We start from the raw sequence: 18,283 nt of genomic DNA, 5'->3' as shown, positions 1-18,283 counted from the left end.
TTCACGGTCCACTGAACAAAGAACATGAAAGTGCAAGAGGGCATCCGTGTACTGAATAAATGAACACATTCTTGTTTATACAGTTGTACAATTCAGGATATTTGATTTCCAATGCTTCATACAGTTATCGGTTTGCCAGACTTCTGATAGACACCGATTTGGTTGACAAAACATGTGCCTTACATATTGTATTAATTAAGTCTGACATGTACCTTTTATAATAATCACCATTGCACAATCTTTTTTTCTATTCACAGATTCTTGAATCCAAACCCAATGGTTTGTGGAGCACTAGATTTCCTGTAGAATATAAAGAAAGATTCCAAGAAGATCCTCCAGGAAACTTACTAGATTTAGTGAAGGCTTGGAAAGATTTGTCTCGAGTAGAATTGTAAGTTTGGTAGTGGTAATGATCCTGTCAACATGGTCATAATGATGAAAGATTATCAATAATTTCATAATTTATATTTAAACTTACGTTGTGATGTGATTATTTTCTTTATTGGTCGTCCCACTGTCTATATCACTCTGTTCAGCTCTCTTAATAAAAAAGCATATCACGGCTTTGTGACGTCAAATATGTTAACTCAGCTTTAATAACTTTGACAAGGGTTTATCAGTGACGCCATAATGTTTGAACTAAACTTTTACAATATCAACATGCAGACAACCTGATAATCGGTTCATCACTAGCAACTGGACTGATTTGTGTCAACTTATGAATTTTTAAAAGTGACAGATGTCCCTTCAACATTGCATGCTCAAAGTGTTAAACATTGTTTTAAGGTGGTACCCAACACTTTCACTACAATTTATTTGGCTCGTTTAATTTTCATAAAATTTTGTCAAGGTATTTTTTTTGACACTTTAACAAAAATATAAAAATTTGAAAAACTTTGAACCAACTGTTTTGTCAAAAAAATTACACTTGTTATATAGCAATTTGACAACCATAAATTTTGATCATTGAGAAGCTTAATATTCCTTTTACAACACAACAAAATTAAAACATTTAGCTGACTTTACAGAGTTATCTCCCTGTAGTGTTAGGTATCACCTATACAGAGACTATCACAGATTTACACATAACAAAAACATTGCAGATCTTACAAAATCAAACCATAAAGAGGTTTCTGACTTGGGTCAGCCACATACCTATGTGCAAGGTCTCAAAGTAGCCTGTAAAACAGTATGAAAGTTGACAACATGTACAAACAAATCAACAGTACACAATACTATAATGCTCAGCTTCTGAAAGCAACCTGAACAAAACCTGCTATACATATTTGCATATTATATTATGAAGGGGTAAGAATTGTCAATAACACCTAACATATACCTGACAACCTATAAAAAGTCAGATTACACAATCTGTAATTTCAATAATAATAAAAAATTCCAGAAGGGTACAGACAACATTTTTAGATTTTATATTAATGGACAGAAAGCACATTTTATGTACATGTATTTTTTTACAAAAACACAGTTTATTGTAACAGTATTTTCTATTTACAGTAACACATTAACAAATACAGAAGTATTCTATCCTGTAAAAGAAACATGGCCACCTCCTGTACAAACCATTCCATCTCCAAAGAAAGATGTTCCAGTTCTTACACAAATTCCATTTCCTGTCCAACAAAGCTCTCAGGTAATTCTACTTCCTGTCTAAACTCATCAGAGATACCAGAATTAAATTTTGTATTTACTCCAGATGCACATAGTGTGTGCAAAAGACTCATCAGTTACGCTCGATTCCAAAAAAGTTAAAAAGGTCAAATAAAGTATGAAGCTTAATTCTAAGATAGTTCTTTTATCTTAAATTATCAGTTCCAAAGATTGGCAAAACCATGAAATCAAATATCCAGGAAAATGCAATTTTTCCTCTGACCTCAATCAACGAAAATGGATATTCATGAAAACGAATAAATCCACAAAAGTTTTTATTGGTTGAAAAACCCTAAAGAGAGTGTCAATGAACTTCAGCAGAAAACAGGATGGCTGCTTAATGTCCAGAAGAAAAACCCATGATCTTAGTAAATTAAATAGATATAAGTCACAGACAAGCTGAGTTGGACTCACAACCTTGGTGTTGTTAGGTTGGTGATGATTGTAGAGTATTTAGAAATATAAACAGAACACAACGTATTGATATTTTTGTAAATGAATACAAATATTTCTACTGTCTTATGATTGCAGAGAAAAGACTTCAGAATTCCACAAGGGAAAACACTTCCACTGGGGTAAGTTTAACGAGGTTGAGAAGGAAAAAAATCTAATAAATGGATTGCTATTTTGTTATAAAAAAATCCGAAGGGAAGTTCAATACATAGTCTTATTTAAATATTTACTCTTTCCTCTGAGGCATTTTAATAAAAATCAAAAGTGGGACTTTTTTTACATCTGTTATTTTAATCTTGAGATCTATCTTATGTTTGTTTCTAAATAAAACTCTTTACAGAAGGAAAACAATCACAAAAGTTCCACACTCAATCAATTGAGGAAATCCTTTCTTCATTTTGGACCCTCTACGTTTGTCATGTTAATGAGAAGTAATATCTCTTCTTTAAAATGGAGTCTGAAATTTGGTGTATAATGTAAAAAAAGAACTCCAAAAATGTGAATAATATAGACCAGTCAAAGTTGTTCATTTTTTTTTGAATTAGAGGATAAATGCCTTTGATTTTTTTTCAAAGCTGAAGGATGTAAAATATTTGAATCTGAATCATATGTGCCATGGCCATCTCAGTTAAACCAAACTATTGTTATATTACATGTTTTTTATCACGCAATACAATTTACTTTCTGCGCAAAAATCTTTTATGACAAGCATTTGAAAAATTGTCTGAATCTTGACTAGGTTAGATAGTTGTCATATTGGTACAACACTTAATCACCTAGATCTTACAGATTAGTCAAATTGAAACACCTCAAATTTTGATTGTCAGACTTTTATAAACAACATGCTTTATATAAGTTTTATATTTTACAGAGAGAGGGTTGTTGTCTACATAACCTATATACACAGTATTGGGTGTTTTTGTGTCCAGTTGGAAGATAGTCCCATAGATGAGATTGTTGAAGGTTTAGCCGATATAGAAAAGGTATTTATGATAGAGTATTAGTGCTATGGTTGCTGACAATTGCTGCATGAAGACTTAGGTCCACCTTTTGCAAAATGAACCATGGAATTAGATTGGTGTATTCAAAAATGCTTGTACCATAGATATAGGAAGATGTGGTATGAGTGCCAATGAGACAACTCTCCATGCAACATGTTCAAATAACAATTTATAAAAGTAAACCAAGGTACGGTTTTCAACACAAAGCCTTGACTCACACTGAACAGCAAGCTATAAAGGGCCCCAAAATTACTAGTGTAAAACTATTCAAACAGGAAAACCAAAGGCCTAATCTATATATAACAAAATGAGAAATGAGAAACACGAATAAATTACATAAACAAACGACAACTACTGTACAGATTCCTGACTTAGGACAGGTGCAAACATTTGCAGCAGGATTAAACATTTTAATGGTACCAAACCTTCTCCCTTTTTCTGAAACAATAGTACAACATAGAAAAAAACATGATAAATTATCAATAAAATTGTAAGACTTAGCTCAATAAAAAAATGTAAATTAACACACCATGTCTGAATGTCAGGTTTCATTTGACCTTGACCTAAATTTCATGGTTAATTGGTTAATTTTTTTTTTTTTATTCACATTGTTTATCAGGTACAATAAGCAACAGATCAACTATTTTTTGGTTAATGGAAAAAGTATCAAAAGGCAGAGAATTCATAAAACTTAGTAATTTGCATCAAAATCTAAAATTTCCTGTCTGTGGTTAATAAATGTTTGTAGTAAAGATGAGTTTTGGAAAAAAAAAAAAAAAATGCTTATCCATTGTAATTACTGAATGACGACTTGTATGTAAGAATCATGTAGATTTTTAGCAATTTTAGAATTGGTATTTAACAATATTAGGCCCTGAAATAGATAATATTATGTGTTTTAAAGGGAGTTTCTGAATAAATATAATATATTTTTCTTTTAAGGAACCAGTCCCCTTAAAAAGTGATTTAATTAAAGGTAAATTTGTGGCAGCTATGTACAGTACTGATGGTAGCTGGAGTAGAGCAGAAATCTTGTCTGATTCTCCTGAAAATGTAAGCACATCTTCACTATATACTGCATCAAGCTTATTTTAATATGTAGAAAACTATTTTGTCGAACAAGCCACAATAATAAAATTTATGGACATTTTACCTATTATATCAAGAATCTATATAATTTTTAAAGACCATCATGTGTTATTTGTGAAGTTGATACAGAATATTTATCAAGTGATCAAGGTTTTGGTATCTTCTGATGATAATACACACATTAAAAGCAAATTTATTTTATTTTACTGGGGATTCATTTATTTTCATGGTTTCTGTACATATTGCATTTTTGTGGATATTTAATTTTATGGTTTTGCCAAAAGTCTGCATACATGAGGGGGGATAGGACCTTTATCAAGACTCGGGAATCGGTTGTTTTTAAGCTCAGGATTTTGGGATTGACCCTTTCGGGATCCAGGAATTCTATTTTCAAATTTCAGGATGTCGGGATTTACATTTATTTAAATTCTGGACTTCAGGATTTCATGTTTTTTAAATTCCAGGATTTGGGGATCAGGACCCCTGATACAAGCCTATAGAAAATTTATATTTTGTTGAACATTTGAATTTACCTTTATCCACCAAATCCACAAAAAGTTGGTATTCCATGAATAATAACGAATTTACATTTCACAGTATGAAATATAGGTTATTGTGTGAATTTAATTACTTTTTCTCTTTTCAGTCTGTGATAAATGTTTTATATGTTGATTTTGGTAATGATGAGAAGTGTGAGTCCTGTAATACACGATGGCTGTCAGAGAAAATATCAACCTATCCTGTCCAAGCTATTTACTGTACATTATATGGTATACAGCCACTTCAGGTATAAATATCCTGTCCAAGCTATTTACTGCACATTATATGGTATACAGCCACTTCAGGTATAAATACCCCGTCCAAGCTATTTACTGCACATTATATGGTATACAGCCACTTCAGGTATAAATACCCCGTCCAAGCTATTTACTGCACATTATATGGTATACAGCCACTTCAGGTATAAATACCCCGTCCAAGCTATTTACTGCACATTATATCACAGTGTACAAGCGGACAGTGACACAAAACGGAAGTTGCTGATCTGTCCGACGGCGATCGGCTCGTTGTTTTTCAAAAAAATATAGAATATCAACACAAAGTGTCCCATAATGGATTGTTCAGCAGCTCAAGGTAAGTGAATAACTACAATGATGTATTTTTGACCATTTAAAGCTTATTTTATGCTTTTAGCATCAACCGTCTTTTTAAAATAACTCCTGATCATGAAGAGGGGTCAACATTTTGCGATTTTTTGAGTCATAAATCTTAACAAAACTCCGAAAATTCAAACATTTTCAAGATTTTTAATCGATACATAGTTGAATAATCATATTCCGCATACACACACAAAAGTTTGGTTCATTTTTTTTTATTATATTGTCACAATTGAATCTTTTCTATTCAAAGTGTACTGTCCCCCTCGTTGCCACCGTATGTTTTCATACTGTCCGATTCGTTGGTCATATTCATGATCGATATCTTAAGCAAAAGTAAGATTGAAACATGCAATTTATCCACATTTAAACTTTATTCAACACAGATACTGTCTATGATTATATATGGAAAATATTTATAGATTATATATTCAGCTTGGATCTCGTGTCAATTAAAGGGGGACATTGGTCACTCTTCCAGAACCTTTACTCATGTCTGCTGCTCGTTTTCATCGTTTGCGGACCTTGTCCGCCTCGTTGCCACCGTATGTTTTCATACTCTCCGATTCGTTGGTCATATTCATGATCGATATCTTAAGCAAAAGCAATTGATTCTTTTTGACTTGAATTCCAAGCCATGAGATTTTTTTGATTATTGGTGAAATAAGACGCAAACTGGGTGTAAAAAACTATTGTTTTGATTTTCTGTGTCAAACGTTTATAAATATAAAAAAGAAGATTTGGTGTAATTGCCAATGAGACAACTCAACAAGAGAACAAATTAAATGACACAGAAATGAACAACTATAGGTCACCGTACGGCCTTCAACAATGAGCAAAGCCCATACCGCATAGTCAGCTATAAAAGGCCTAGAAATAACTTTTGTTGCATGGTTGTATTTTTCATGAAAAGTTATTACCCCTATTTATGTTTTTAAGTGATAAAAATAACAATGTTCCACATGAATGTATGAATAAATATACCATAAAAATCACCTACATGCCCCATTTTCCTAAAACAAACTAGAGAAACGTATATTAAATTTTCATGTGCATGCATTAACAATGCTTTTTATATGTAATAATCAGTAACATTTTATAAATGTTGATATTTCCTAGGAAATCGGTCATGAATGTGGATAAATTGCATGTTTCAATCTTACTTTTGCTTAAGATATCGATCATGAATATGACCAACGAATCGGACAGTATGAAAACATACGGTGGCAACGAGGGGGACAGTACACTTTGAATAGAAAAGATTCAATTGTGACAATATAATAAAACTAGAGGCTCTAAAGAGCCTGTGTCGCTCACCTTGGTACATTTGTATATGTGAATATTCAACAAAGGACACAGATGGATTCGTGACAAAATTGTGTTTTGGTGATGGTGATATGTTTGTAGATCTAACTTTACTGAACATTCTTGCTGCGTACATATATCCCCATCTATAATGATTGGCCCACTAGTAGTTTCAGTTAAAAGTGTTAGTAAAAATTTACAAATTTTATGAAAATTGTTAAAAATTGACTATCGATTCGTCTGAAATTTTCAGATAGATCTTGACCTGATAAACAATTTAACCCATGCCAGTTTTCCTCTTAATGCTTTTGTTTTTGAGTTATAAGCCAAAAACTGCATTTTATCCCATGTTCTATTTTTAGCCATGGCAGCCATCTTGGTAGGTTGACCAGGTCAACAGACACAATTTTTAAACTAGATACCCCAATGATGATTGTGGCCAAGTTTGGTTTAATATGGCGCAGTAGTTTCAGAGGAGAAGATTTTTGTAACAGATAACTAAGATTTACGAAAAATGGTTAAAAATTGACTATAAAGGGCAATAACTCCTAAAGGGGTCATTTGACCATTTCGGTAATGTTGACTTATTTGTAAATCTTATTTTGCTGAACATTATTGCTGTTTACAGTTTATCTCTATCTATAATATTTTTCAAGATAATAACCAAAAACAGCAAAATTTCCTTAAAATTACCAATTTAGGGGTAGCAACCCAACAACAGGTTGTTCGATTCATCTGAAATTTTCAGGGCAGATAGATCTTAACCTGATAAACAATTTTACCCCATGTCAGAATTGCTCTAAATGCTTTGGTTTTTGAGTTATAAGCCAAAAAATGCATTTTACCCCTATGTTCTATTTTTAGCCATGGTGGCCATCTTGGTAGGTTGACCGGGTCACCGGACACAATTTTTAAACTAGATACCCCAATGATGATTGTGGCCAAGTTTGGTTTAATATGGCGCAGTAGTTTCAGAGGAGAAGATTTTTGTAAAAGATAATTAAGATTTACAAAAAATGGTTAAAAATTGACTATAAAGGGCAATAACTCCTAAAGGGGTCATTTGACCATTTCGGTAATGTTGACTTATTTGTAAATCTTATTTTGCTGAACATTATTGCTGTTTACAGTTTATCTCTATCTATAATATTTTTCAAGATAATAACCAAAAACAGCAAAATTTCCTTAAAATTACCAATTTAGGGGTAGCAACCCAACAACAGGTTGTTCGATTCATCTGAAATTTTCAGGGCAGATAGATCTTGACCTGATAAACAATTTACCCCCCATGTCAGAATTGCTCTAAATGCTTTGGTTTTTGAGTTATAAGCCAAAAACTGCATTTTACCCCTATGTTCTATTTTTAGCCATGGCGGCCATCTTGGTTGGTTGACCGGGTCACCGGACACAATTTTTAAACTAGATACCCCAATGATGATTGTGGCCAAGTTTGGTTTAATTTGGCCTGGTAGTTTCAGAGGAGAAGATTTTTGTAAAAGTTAACGCAGGACGACGACGGACGACGACGGACGACGACGACGACGGACGACGACAGACGCCGGACGCAAAGTGATGAGAAAAGCTCACTTGGCCCTTCGGGCCAGGTGAGCTAAAAAAATGAACCAAACTTTTGTGTGTGTATGCGGAATATGATTATTCAACTATGTATCGATTAAAAATCTTGAAAATGTTTGAATTTTCGGAGTTTTGTTAAGATTTATGACTCGAAAAATCGCAAAATTTTGACCCCTCTTCATGATCAGGAGTTATTTTAAAAAGACGGTTGATGCTAAAAGCATAAAATAAGCTTTAAATGGTCAAAAATACATCATTGTAGTTATTCACTTACCTTGAGCTGCTGAACAATCCATTATGGGACACTTTGTGTTGATATTCTATATTTTTTTGAAAAACAACGAGCTGATCGCCGTCGGACAGATCAGCAACTTCCATTTTGTGTCACTGTCCGCTTGTACACTGTGTATATGGTATACAGCCACTTCAGGTATTTTAAAATATGACATAAGAAATGTTTTTATACAAAAACTGTGATTTTTGCAAAGTCTGATACTTTAACTGCAAAATATTTTTTTTTGCCCCACCTAAGGACATTCAAATTATATTTGACATTACAACGTACCATGAGGTATAGAAACTCCTCATATAAACCAGGATGTATATTGTGTACGCCAGAAGGATACACCTTCATTAGACCCATCAGTGAACTTCAATAAAAAAAGTTTAAAACACCAAATAAAGTAAGAAGTTCTAGAGAATTTAAGAACAAAAAATTTCTTGATCATTTTGCCAAATATATCTATGGCAATCTAAATCTAGAAATACCAGAATTTTCAAATCTCACTATTCCATGTCCAAGATATCATCCTCTGAGTTGTCATATGGAAGTATCAATTAAACAACCATAATATAAAAAAAGAAGATGTGGTATGATTGCAAATAAGACTATTCTCCACCAGAGACAATATGACACAGAAATTAAACAACTAAAGTTCACTGTGCAGCCTTCAATAATGAGCAAAGCCCATACAGCATACATTTTATTTGATATGAATATTATTGCTACATAGGTATGGGTTTCAGTATAAGTCAAAAATATATTAAATGTATAAATATTTATTTTAAAGGGAGAAGATGATTGGTCGAAAAATGTGCAAACAAAATTTGGAGATATTGTCAAAGAAGAAGCTTTGATTGCTGTTACCCAAAGTTATACAGGTACAAAAAATACTATGACACTTTCCCCATTTCAATTCTCTATTTGATTGCCTTTTCTATGTTATGACAAATAACTATTTGAATTGTATTAAAGGCTGTTTGCTGTACATAGTTTCTCAAATGTTTTATACAGTGAATTCATTTATTTTAGGTGGTTACCAATTTTTAATAGATTTGAAGAAACATTGTATTTCCATAGATGTTTGATATCCTGATTTTTGCCAAGGTCTGCATACAAGCCTCTAGAAAATCATTACTTTCTTGAACAACCCGAACAAATGAAATCCACAAATTTTGTATCCACTAATAATAATAAATCTACAGTACCTCTCCTGGATTTTACTGGGACCTTCTTTTTTTTTAAAATTCAGATACCTTGAGTTATTCTGCTTTAAAACTGGATCTTCATATATAATTACTTTAGAGAAAAAATATTTTAAAGCTTTCTTTTTGTATATATAAAGTTTGGCTTTCATTTTACCCATCATATCTAGTTCAATAAAAGCAATAGAAATATTTTCACATCAATTCTGGTATACATCTCCTGGAAGAAAAAAACCGAACATTTTATTTTCCAATAATTTTATCTTCTATACATTGTAATTCAGAAATGTTTTTAATGTTTTAATCATTGTCTAGATGTTTGAAGATAAATATTTTCTAAAAGTTCTGCTGAGGACTTCTGGGTAAATGTACTTTCAAATTTCTGTTTCAAAACTGGGTTTTATAGACCTATTTTTTTTGTAAAATATATAGAAATTAAGTAAATTACAAATACTTTATATGTGTTATATAGCCTTTATCGTGGAAACTGAATTTCTCCATAGTTTAGTTGAGTCCAATGAGAGAATTGCTTTACCTAATCTTTTCCTAGAAAAAAAAGATATGTGATCACAGGTTTTTACTTTCTTGAAAAATAAAATTGAAAAAATATTGTTATATAATTATCTGCCCTTGATTTGAAATGTGTTTTTTTTGTTGAAAATTTTAACAATTTTTTGATAGTTTTGAATCTCTAAATTTCACGTATTAAATTTTGTATGATACTTGGTCAAAAAAAATTTACCTAAAAAGTATATTTGCCTGACTGAAAAAGAGACAATCCTTATTAAGTTGCTCGATTTTTGCTAAATTGTTATTATCATGAATAGGCATGATGTATTTTATAAAATTCCATCAGTCACCCTGTCTATTTATATGATTATTTCCTTTGGAGAAATATAGATTCTATTATTTTACTCCTTGTTGAGGATTTTTTAATTAAAAAAAAAAATTGCTAGTAGAGAATTATGTTTTTTCACAAGATTAAGTGATCTTATCTAAAGAATTATATTATATAAGATTAAACTTACATTATAGAGTCACAATATCAAAATAAATCAAACAAAGTGAAGAAAAATTAACACAATAATTGAAAGAACAAACAAATTAACACAGGATAACAATATATTATTTTTTTGAAACATTTTGATTAATTTTAATATAAATCAGTCTTAAACAAAAGAAGTTTGCACATAGATTATGTATATTTTTAGATGATGGGATTTGTGAAGTAGACCTTTACTTAAAAGAAGACAGTGAAATCTCTATTAACCAAAAGTTGATAGAACTGGGACTGGTACGACCTCTGGAAGAAATCGTGATAGAAGACAGCATCTCAGAGGCAGGGTCTGACATAGAACCAGGTAAATACTAAAACAACAACTCACAGAAATATTATTGAATGCTGCCTTGCTTTTGGTGCTAAGACAGATCTTAAGCATCGAAATCGCATTATATTAATTGAAAAGCCTGATATCTTTAACATTGGAAAAAAGTAAAATCACAAAAATACCAAACTCCAAGGAAAATTCAAAACAGAAAGTGCCTGGTCAAATTGCAAAATTATATTCCTGACTGGCATTTTCTTAATAGATATAAGAAGACGTGGTATGCGTACCAATGAGACAACTCTCCATCCAAGTCATAATTTGTAAAAGTGAACCATTATAGGTCAAAGTACAGTTTCAACAGGCCTCCCTTTTTGTGAGAAAAATTAGTGAATCACTGAATCATGACTGGAGCAGGTCCCCCTTATTAAAAGTTCTGGATCTGCTACTGATGTGTATGAATAAGATATTTTTAGTTATTAGTTATAACTTTATTTCATTTTAGAGCAACTTAAATTACCAGAAGAGAATGAATGGGATGTTTACATATCTTTCATAAACCAATCCTCTAATTCTGTGGTGCTCCGGCTTGTAGGAGAAAATTATTCTGTACGTATGAATTATTCTTTATAAACAAAACCTATAACTTTGTGATGCTCTGAGTAGTTGGAGAAATTATTCTGTACAAATGATAAAATTGAGAATGGAAATGGGGAATGTGTCAAAGAGACAATAACTGGACCACAGGAAAAACAACAGTAGAAGGTCACCAACAGGTCTTCAATATAGCGAGAAATTCCCGCACCAGGAGGCGTCCTTCAGCTGGCCCCTAAACAAATATATACAGGTTCAGTGATAATGAACGCCATACTAATTTCCAAATTGTATATGAACTACTTTATAAACCAATCCTTTATCTCTGTGATCCCAAAGATCGACTAGGAAATAGAAATATGGTCACTACAGTATTTAAACCCTTGTCAAAGTGAGGCTTCCATTTGGAGGTGCTGGATGTATCAAGTAAGCAACCACGTCAGGTCAGAATGGGGATGTTAAATCTGATGCCTCAAGTGGAATGAGTGTCAAGCTCTCTACACGTAAAGAACTCTTGCATGACATCTTTAAGACTTAGAATTATCCTCCTTTGTATAGAATTGCTGTTTAATCAATTACAACCAATGCAATACTGTAAATTCAGAAATTATTGGGATGTTTTTATTATTGCGAAAAATGCGACAGGGTTATAATCGCAATAATTAAAAATCGCATTTTGAAATTTTTTATATGATTTCAACATTATTTATCTCATAATCGCAAAAATGAAAAACGCATTTTAGTTTAAAATGACAAAATCGCAATATTAAATGCATGCAATAATTTCTGAGTTTACAGTACTTAATTTTACTTCCTACTGATAAATTGAAGCAATCTTTACCCTCAGTGCTTACAAGCACTTTGATTGTAAACATTTTATTCAGTGTTTGATTTATGATTTATAGGAAAAACTTGATGAATTTGACAATGAATTAGAAAAGAGTTACCAAACCTGTTCAACAGTATGTTCTGTGGAGGTAGACGGTCTATACATAGCACTGATAGATGAATTATACCACAGAGTCAGAGTATTATCTATCATGGATGACACTACGGTAGGTATTGTTTTAGATATATTTGCTATCTGTAGATATTTCGTGCAGTTTACAGTGTCACTTGCTAATTGTGATGTTATTTATAGGTTATGAGTTCATTTCTATGAATGCATATAATTTTTTTACCCCACTTAGCATGGGGCATTGTGCTTTATGGTCTGTGTTTCCGTTTGTTCCTTTATCCATTTGGACTCAGATTGAACTCTTTGGTCAAGGTAGCTTAGTTTTTGATGGAGTTGAAGTCTAATCAACTTTAAACTTATGTTCCCTATGATATGATTTGATGCCAAATTTAGAGTTTTTACTCCAATTTTATGGTCCACTGAACATAGAATATTAAAGTGTGGATAGGATGTCTGTTTATAGACACATTCTTGTTTTTTTAAAAGACTAATTTTAAGTTTTTTCTATGCCACATTATGGTATATGGTATGAGTTTTTTTGTGTTTATATTTGATCATGGTTTTTTTTGTATACAGATAGAAGTCTACTTCTTAGACCATGGTGATACAGAGAAGGTCAACAAAGGTCAACTGAAGACTCTAGATCCTGCAGTCAACAAACTTCTGCCATACCAGGTAAGCCATGTCTGCCATGCCATACCATACCATACTGTCATGATACAGAAACGTTAATTGCTTATTGTTTAAGGCCTTATGGTGACCCATAGTTGAATGAATATACATCATTTGGAGTTTTATGGATAGCTGTTATATTAGCAATCACATCACAGCTTTCTGATTTTTATATTAGGTTCAAATATATTCTCAATTATAGATATAACCACACGTTGATGTAAACGTTTGAAAATATTACCCAGAATGGATTAATTCTAAAAGACAATATTTTAACAAAATTGCTGTGTTAAGTCAAAGGTAATGATTAAGATTGAATAACAATTTTCTAAAACCACGGCCCCTCGAATACTGAACACCTGTCTGGCTTGGTGCAGGCACCTGTTGACCTCTTGATGGTATTTATTTTTTTATTGTCATTGACATATAATAATGTATGTATCTTTTTTGGTTGTAGGCAATAGAAGTCTCTTTGTATGGTTTAGAGGAAATAGCCACCAACCCAACAACTGTAGACAAACTGTTAGATTTAGCTCTGGCTAAAACTTGTGTGGCTGAAATCATCTCAAGGTATGTGTTGTGTTTACTTGTTTTGCTTAAAGTTGCATGTATATTTGTAGCTTCTACACTCTAATGTGTCAGGGGTGGATCCAGCCATTTAAAAAAGGGGGGTTTCCAACCCAGGACAAGGGAGGGGTTCCAACTATATGTCCCAATTCAAATGCATTGATTGTCCAAAAAAAAGGGGGGGGTTCAACCCCCAGAACCCTCCCCCTGGATTCGCCACTGTGTTATTGGTACATGTAGTTAGATATACAGTGAAACCTGTGTTAGGAGACCACCCCAGGGAGAGCAAAAAAGTGATCTTTTAATACAGGTTTAATCTATATGAAATGCACTACAGCTAAAATTCATGATTCTTATAACACAGGTTTTTGCCTAATACATGTTGTCTCTTAAGCCAGGTTGACTGTACATTCATATTTAACTATGATAATAATTTATCGGTAATTCATATATTTTTCCTTTGATCTTACTGCCTAATATTTTTGAGTATCAACGTACTCGCTGTATCACTGAAAATATTAGGCAATACATTGCGTGACGTCATAACATTGTGTGACGTCATAATTACAGATAAACAGAATAATAGGTAGTTGAGTTTTTGATACTGACTATATCATGTTGAATATCTTAACACGCCCTATCGGGCTCGTCTATATATTCCACATGATATAGTCAGTATCAAAAACTTAACAACCTATTATTCTACATGTGATCATCATCATATTAACTTTCCTCCTGTTTATCAATAATTTGTCCCACGATACTTTGATTCGTTATAGATTCTGACAATGCAGAGACAAACAATCTAGCAATTTGTTTACCAATTAAATTCAATGACACAAACAAAACAAAAAGTTTTATTAGAAACAAATTTGCTTCCAGTTGTACAAAATCACAAAATGATTTAAAATTATGAACAACTATGTATAATAGATAAATATACCCATTTTACAAATCTAATGAAGTTTATAGATATATGTAAATGCAAAACGTAGCACCTCTTTAAGCATGTTAAGTGACCTAGATAGATCTCAAAAGCAAAAATGTGAAAATCTGCAATTAAAAAAAAAAAGATTTCCTCATGGTTCTGTGGGTTCCTTTATAGCAAGAAGCTAAAAAGTTTTTTATTAAATAATGTCAAGTTATAAGAGTTAACAATAACTTCCCTTAACAATATTAGATCACGTAACTATCTAAAAGCCATTGCATAAAACATTAACCTATTTATTTGCAATTCTTAAAGCAATTGCATAAAACATCAACCTATTTATTTGCAATTCTTAAAGCAATTGCATAAAACATTAACCTATTTATTTGCAATTCTTAAAGCAATTGCATAAAACATTAACCTATTTATTTGCAATTCTTAAAGCAATTGCATAAAACATTAACCAATTTATTTGCAATTCTTAAAGCGATTGCATAAAACATTAACCTATTTATTTGCAATTCTTAAAGCGATTGCATAAAACATTAACCTACATGTATTTATTTGCAATTTCATCTTATTTTTTTGTTGCTTTTTATTATAACATGTGTGCAGGTATATATTTCCACTGTTCATGATATGTCTAAATGTATTATACTTTCTATGCATCTTTTTGTATCCTCTTTTGCATTGAATATCATAGAGTTCCTGTACATATTTATTAGTACAGTTTATACACGTACACTTCATGTCTGTCTGTTATGGCCAAAGCCAATAATCCCGACGGTGTACAGGCGACATTGATTGGTCGATCTATAATGTCATAGAATTCCTGTTCACAGTTTATACACATACACTACATGTCTGTCTGTATTAGCCACAGCCATTAATCCCGATGATGTACAGGCGACATCGATTGGACGATCTTTAATGTCATAGAATTCCTGATCACAGTTTATAAACGTTCACTTCATGTCTGTCTGTGATAGCCACAGCCAATAATCCTGACGGTGTACAGGCGACATCGATTGGCCGATCTATAATGTCGTTTATGTCTAATAGAGTTGTAACAGTATCTCCTGTCTTTGAGAACATTACCACTCGATTATTTCCAGAATCAGCAACAATGATTTCTCCCTTTCTTGTTATTGCTATACCTTTTGGATATTTCAGTTCGCCAATATTTGATCCAAAGTCTCCCAGTTTTTGCAAAAATTTTCCATGTTTATTGAACATCTTAATCTGATGGTGACCTGAATCTGAAACAAATATATTCTCTCTGTCAGTTTCTAAATATGAAGGGTTGTTAAGGGATGAGTTGTTGTTTCCATAGCAACCAAACTGTGAAACTATTTCTCCTGAAGGTTTGAGAATACTAAGTCGTTCATATATCATATCAGAAACGGCAAGTGTCCCATCGTCAAGGGCCACAATGCCGTAAGGAAAGTGTAAGCTGTCAATAGAACGAGTTATAATTGTTTCTTTTTCTTTGCTGACCATTTTGACACATTTATTAAATTCATCGGTTATGTAAATTTCATTGTTGCGTCCAGTGGTTATACACCTTGGATATCCAGATTTCAACTGAATGCATTCAAAAGATTTTCCAAATGAATCAAATTTTTGAATGCGTCCTGATCCATTTTCTGCTACCACAAGAATATCGTTCTTAAGAAATGAAATCCCAAATGGTAGATTGAGACATCCAGGAGCTTGTCCATAGCCTCCAATCTTAAACAGGAATTTTACCTTCTTTGTTTTTTCATTTTGGTATTTTGCTGGATCATATGGTTGCCTTGGTAATGACAGTGCTGATAAACGATAAATGCATCTATTTAATGGATTCTGGTCAGCAAAAGAACTTTTATATTTAGGTTTCACCTGACAGGTATATGATGAGTTATGTCCCCTTACAAAGGAAGATTGTAAAGAGTTATTTCCCCTCACAAAGGAAGATTGTAAAGAGTTATTTGCTCCTGGAATTTGTACTTTTCGGGGAAAAAAGGGGCGTTTGCTACTGTAGCTGACTCCAAGTTTACTGTCTTGAAAATTTCCAGGTCTCCAATTGTTGTGTGCAACTGCTTTGATTTCATCACCAGGCATAACAGGTTCTATCTTCACATTTATATTCAATATTTCATGCAAAATTTGAGAATGAGAAATATTGAGATATTTTGAATTCCCATTTCTTATTATATTTTGCAGATTGTTTTGAATTGTTTCAAACTGTTGTAAATACATGTGACATCTATCTTTCTCTTTCTGTAAACTTTGGTTTTGTTTTATTTGTGGATGACAAAGTTGTGTTTTGTTCAGTCTCAATTGCTTTGTCCTATCAGAGTAGATTTCATCCACATAGCTACTCCTGTTTTTACCTTCCAAGCAGGTTATATTGAAAATTTGATCTTTAAGAAAAGATATTTGGTTCTCCACATGTTTCAAACAAAATGTAAGCTCTTCCCTCTCGTCCACATTTACATCATCAAGCGATGAAATTAGATGTTGTTCATGGTCCCCTAATACACAATGGAGACAGATGCCAAAGTCACATGATCTACAGAAGAATTTGATTGGTTCATTCTTATGTTTTTCACAGACCCCTATATTTTCATCTCTGTTAAAGACATCACTAAGAATGTGAGAATTTAAAACTTTAGACATACAGTGTTTCATGCTACAAGTGTTACAGAAATACTTTTTACATTCAAAACAATATTTGGTTGCTAGGGCAATCATTTCACATAACTCACAAGTAAATTTTTGTGTTTTTTGTTCCTGTTCTGTGGCCGTTAAAATATCGTTCAGTTGATTTATACGGAAATCTTTTGGAAATCCCCTGACACCGTCCTTGGGTATTAATGTTGGTGTTCTGCATGTTGGACAAGGTATCTGGACTTTAGATGTACCCTTAGAAACTTTGACAGTATGTATATGCTTCTTAAGACATTCCTCACAGAACGAATGTAAACATGGGAGAGCTCTAGGTGATAGTAATGTATCTAGGCAAATATTACACTTCAGAAGATACCCCTTGTCAGCACTAGCCATTACTGGTACCGGTTAATTGTTCAAATATTATGCTTCAGAATATATCCCTTGTCAGCACTAACCCCATTACAGGCACCGGCTAATTGTTCTAATATTATGCCTCAGAAGAATCACTTGTAAGCCTTAGTTTCACATTTAAACATTTGTGATAGTTTATAGGTATATAGTATACTTCCTGAGATGTTCTTTGTCAGAAAGGGTCCTTATAGATCCGAAATGTCTTTTCTCTGAACTCTGAGTTAATATGTTGAATTCTTCAGGATTTTTTCTAATCAGAATGGTGTACAATTCAATAAAGACTATCTAGTAGCCCTGTTCAAACTTCTGCTATTTTGGTCAAATTGAAAAAGAGAATTTTGTCATATATTTTTGGTAGCATCTTCACACAGAATGAATCCTAAAAGTTTTTATGTTGCACATTTCTGTTGCCTATTTGAACATTTCTGTTAAATTTTTCT

General features: G+C 32.5%; 2 protein-coding genes across 2 annotated transcripts in view; one reads left to right on the top strand and one right to left on the bottom strand.

The window, feature by feature from the left end:
* The window catches only part of LOC134690669 (tudor domain-containing protein 7-like), a 74,165-nt gene that overhangs the window by 36,722 nt on the left and 19,160 nt on the right, over positions 1-18,283 (top strand). Inside the window, exons 11-22 of the mRNA XM_063550661.1 lie at positions 258-391; positions 1,516-1,651; positions 2,200-2,243; positions 2,993-3,104; positions 4,065-4,175; positions 4,858-4,998; positions 9,319-9,409; positions 10,945-11,094; positions 11,564-11,667; positions 12,558-12,707; positions 13,187-13,285; positions 13,740-13,852. Coding sequence (XP_063406731.1) covers positions 258-391; positions 1,516-1,651; positions 2,200-2,243; positions 2,993-3,104; positions 4,065-4,175; positions 4,858-4,998; positions 9,319-9,409; positions 10,945-11,094; positions 11,564-11,667; positions 12,558-12,707; positions 13,187-13,285; positions 13,740-13,852 — 1,385 coding nt within the window. The remainder of the gene's footprint in view (positions 1-257; positions 392-1,515; positions 1,652-2,199; positions 2,244-2,992; positions 3,105-4,064; positions 4,176-4,857; positions 4,999-9,318; positions 9,410-10,944; positions 11,095-11,563; positions 11,668-12,557; positions 12,708-13,186; positions 13,286-13,739; positions 13,853-18,283) is intronic.
* Positions 15,321-17,845, bottom strand: LOC134690670 (E3 ubiquitin-protein ligase TRIM71-like). The gene has a single exon (XM_063550662.1). The coding sequence runs from the start codon at positions 17,823-17,825 to the stop codon at positions 15,726-15,728; it is 2,100 nt and encodes a 699-aa protein (XP_063406732.1). The 5' UTR covers positions 17,826-17,845; the 3' UTR covers positions 15,321-15,725.

Source organism: Mytilus trossulus, chromosome 11 (genome assembly GCF_036588685.1).
Source record: "Mytilus trossulus isolate FHL-02 chromosome 11, PNRI_Mtr1.1.1.hap1, whole genome shotgun sequence".
NCBI classification, from domain to species: Eukaryota; Metazoa; Mollusca; class Bivalvia; order Mytilida; family Mytilidae; genus Mytilus; species Mytilus trossulus.
The sequence above is the reverse complement of the archived record's forward strand: the minus strand, read 5'-3'. Positions and strand labels throughout refer to the sequence as shown.

What these genes read in the sequence shown, in the direction of transcription:
- LOC134690670 (XM_063550662.1), bottom strand. Translation starts at nt 17,825, where the DNA reads ATGGCTAGTGCTGACAAGGGGTATCTTCTGAAGTGTAATATTTGCCTA.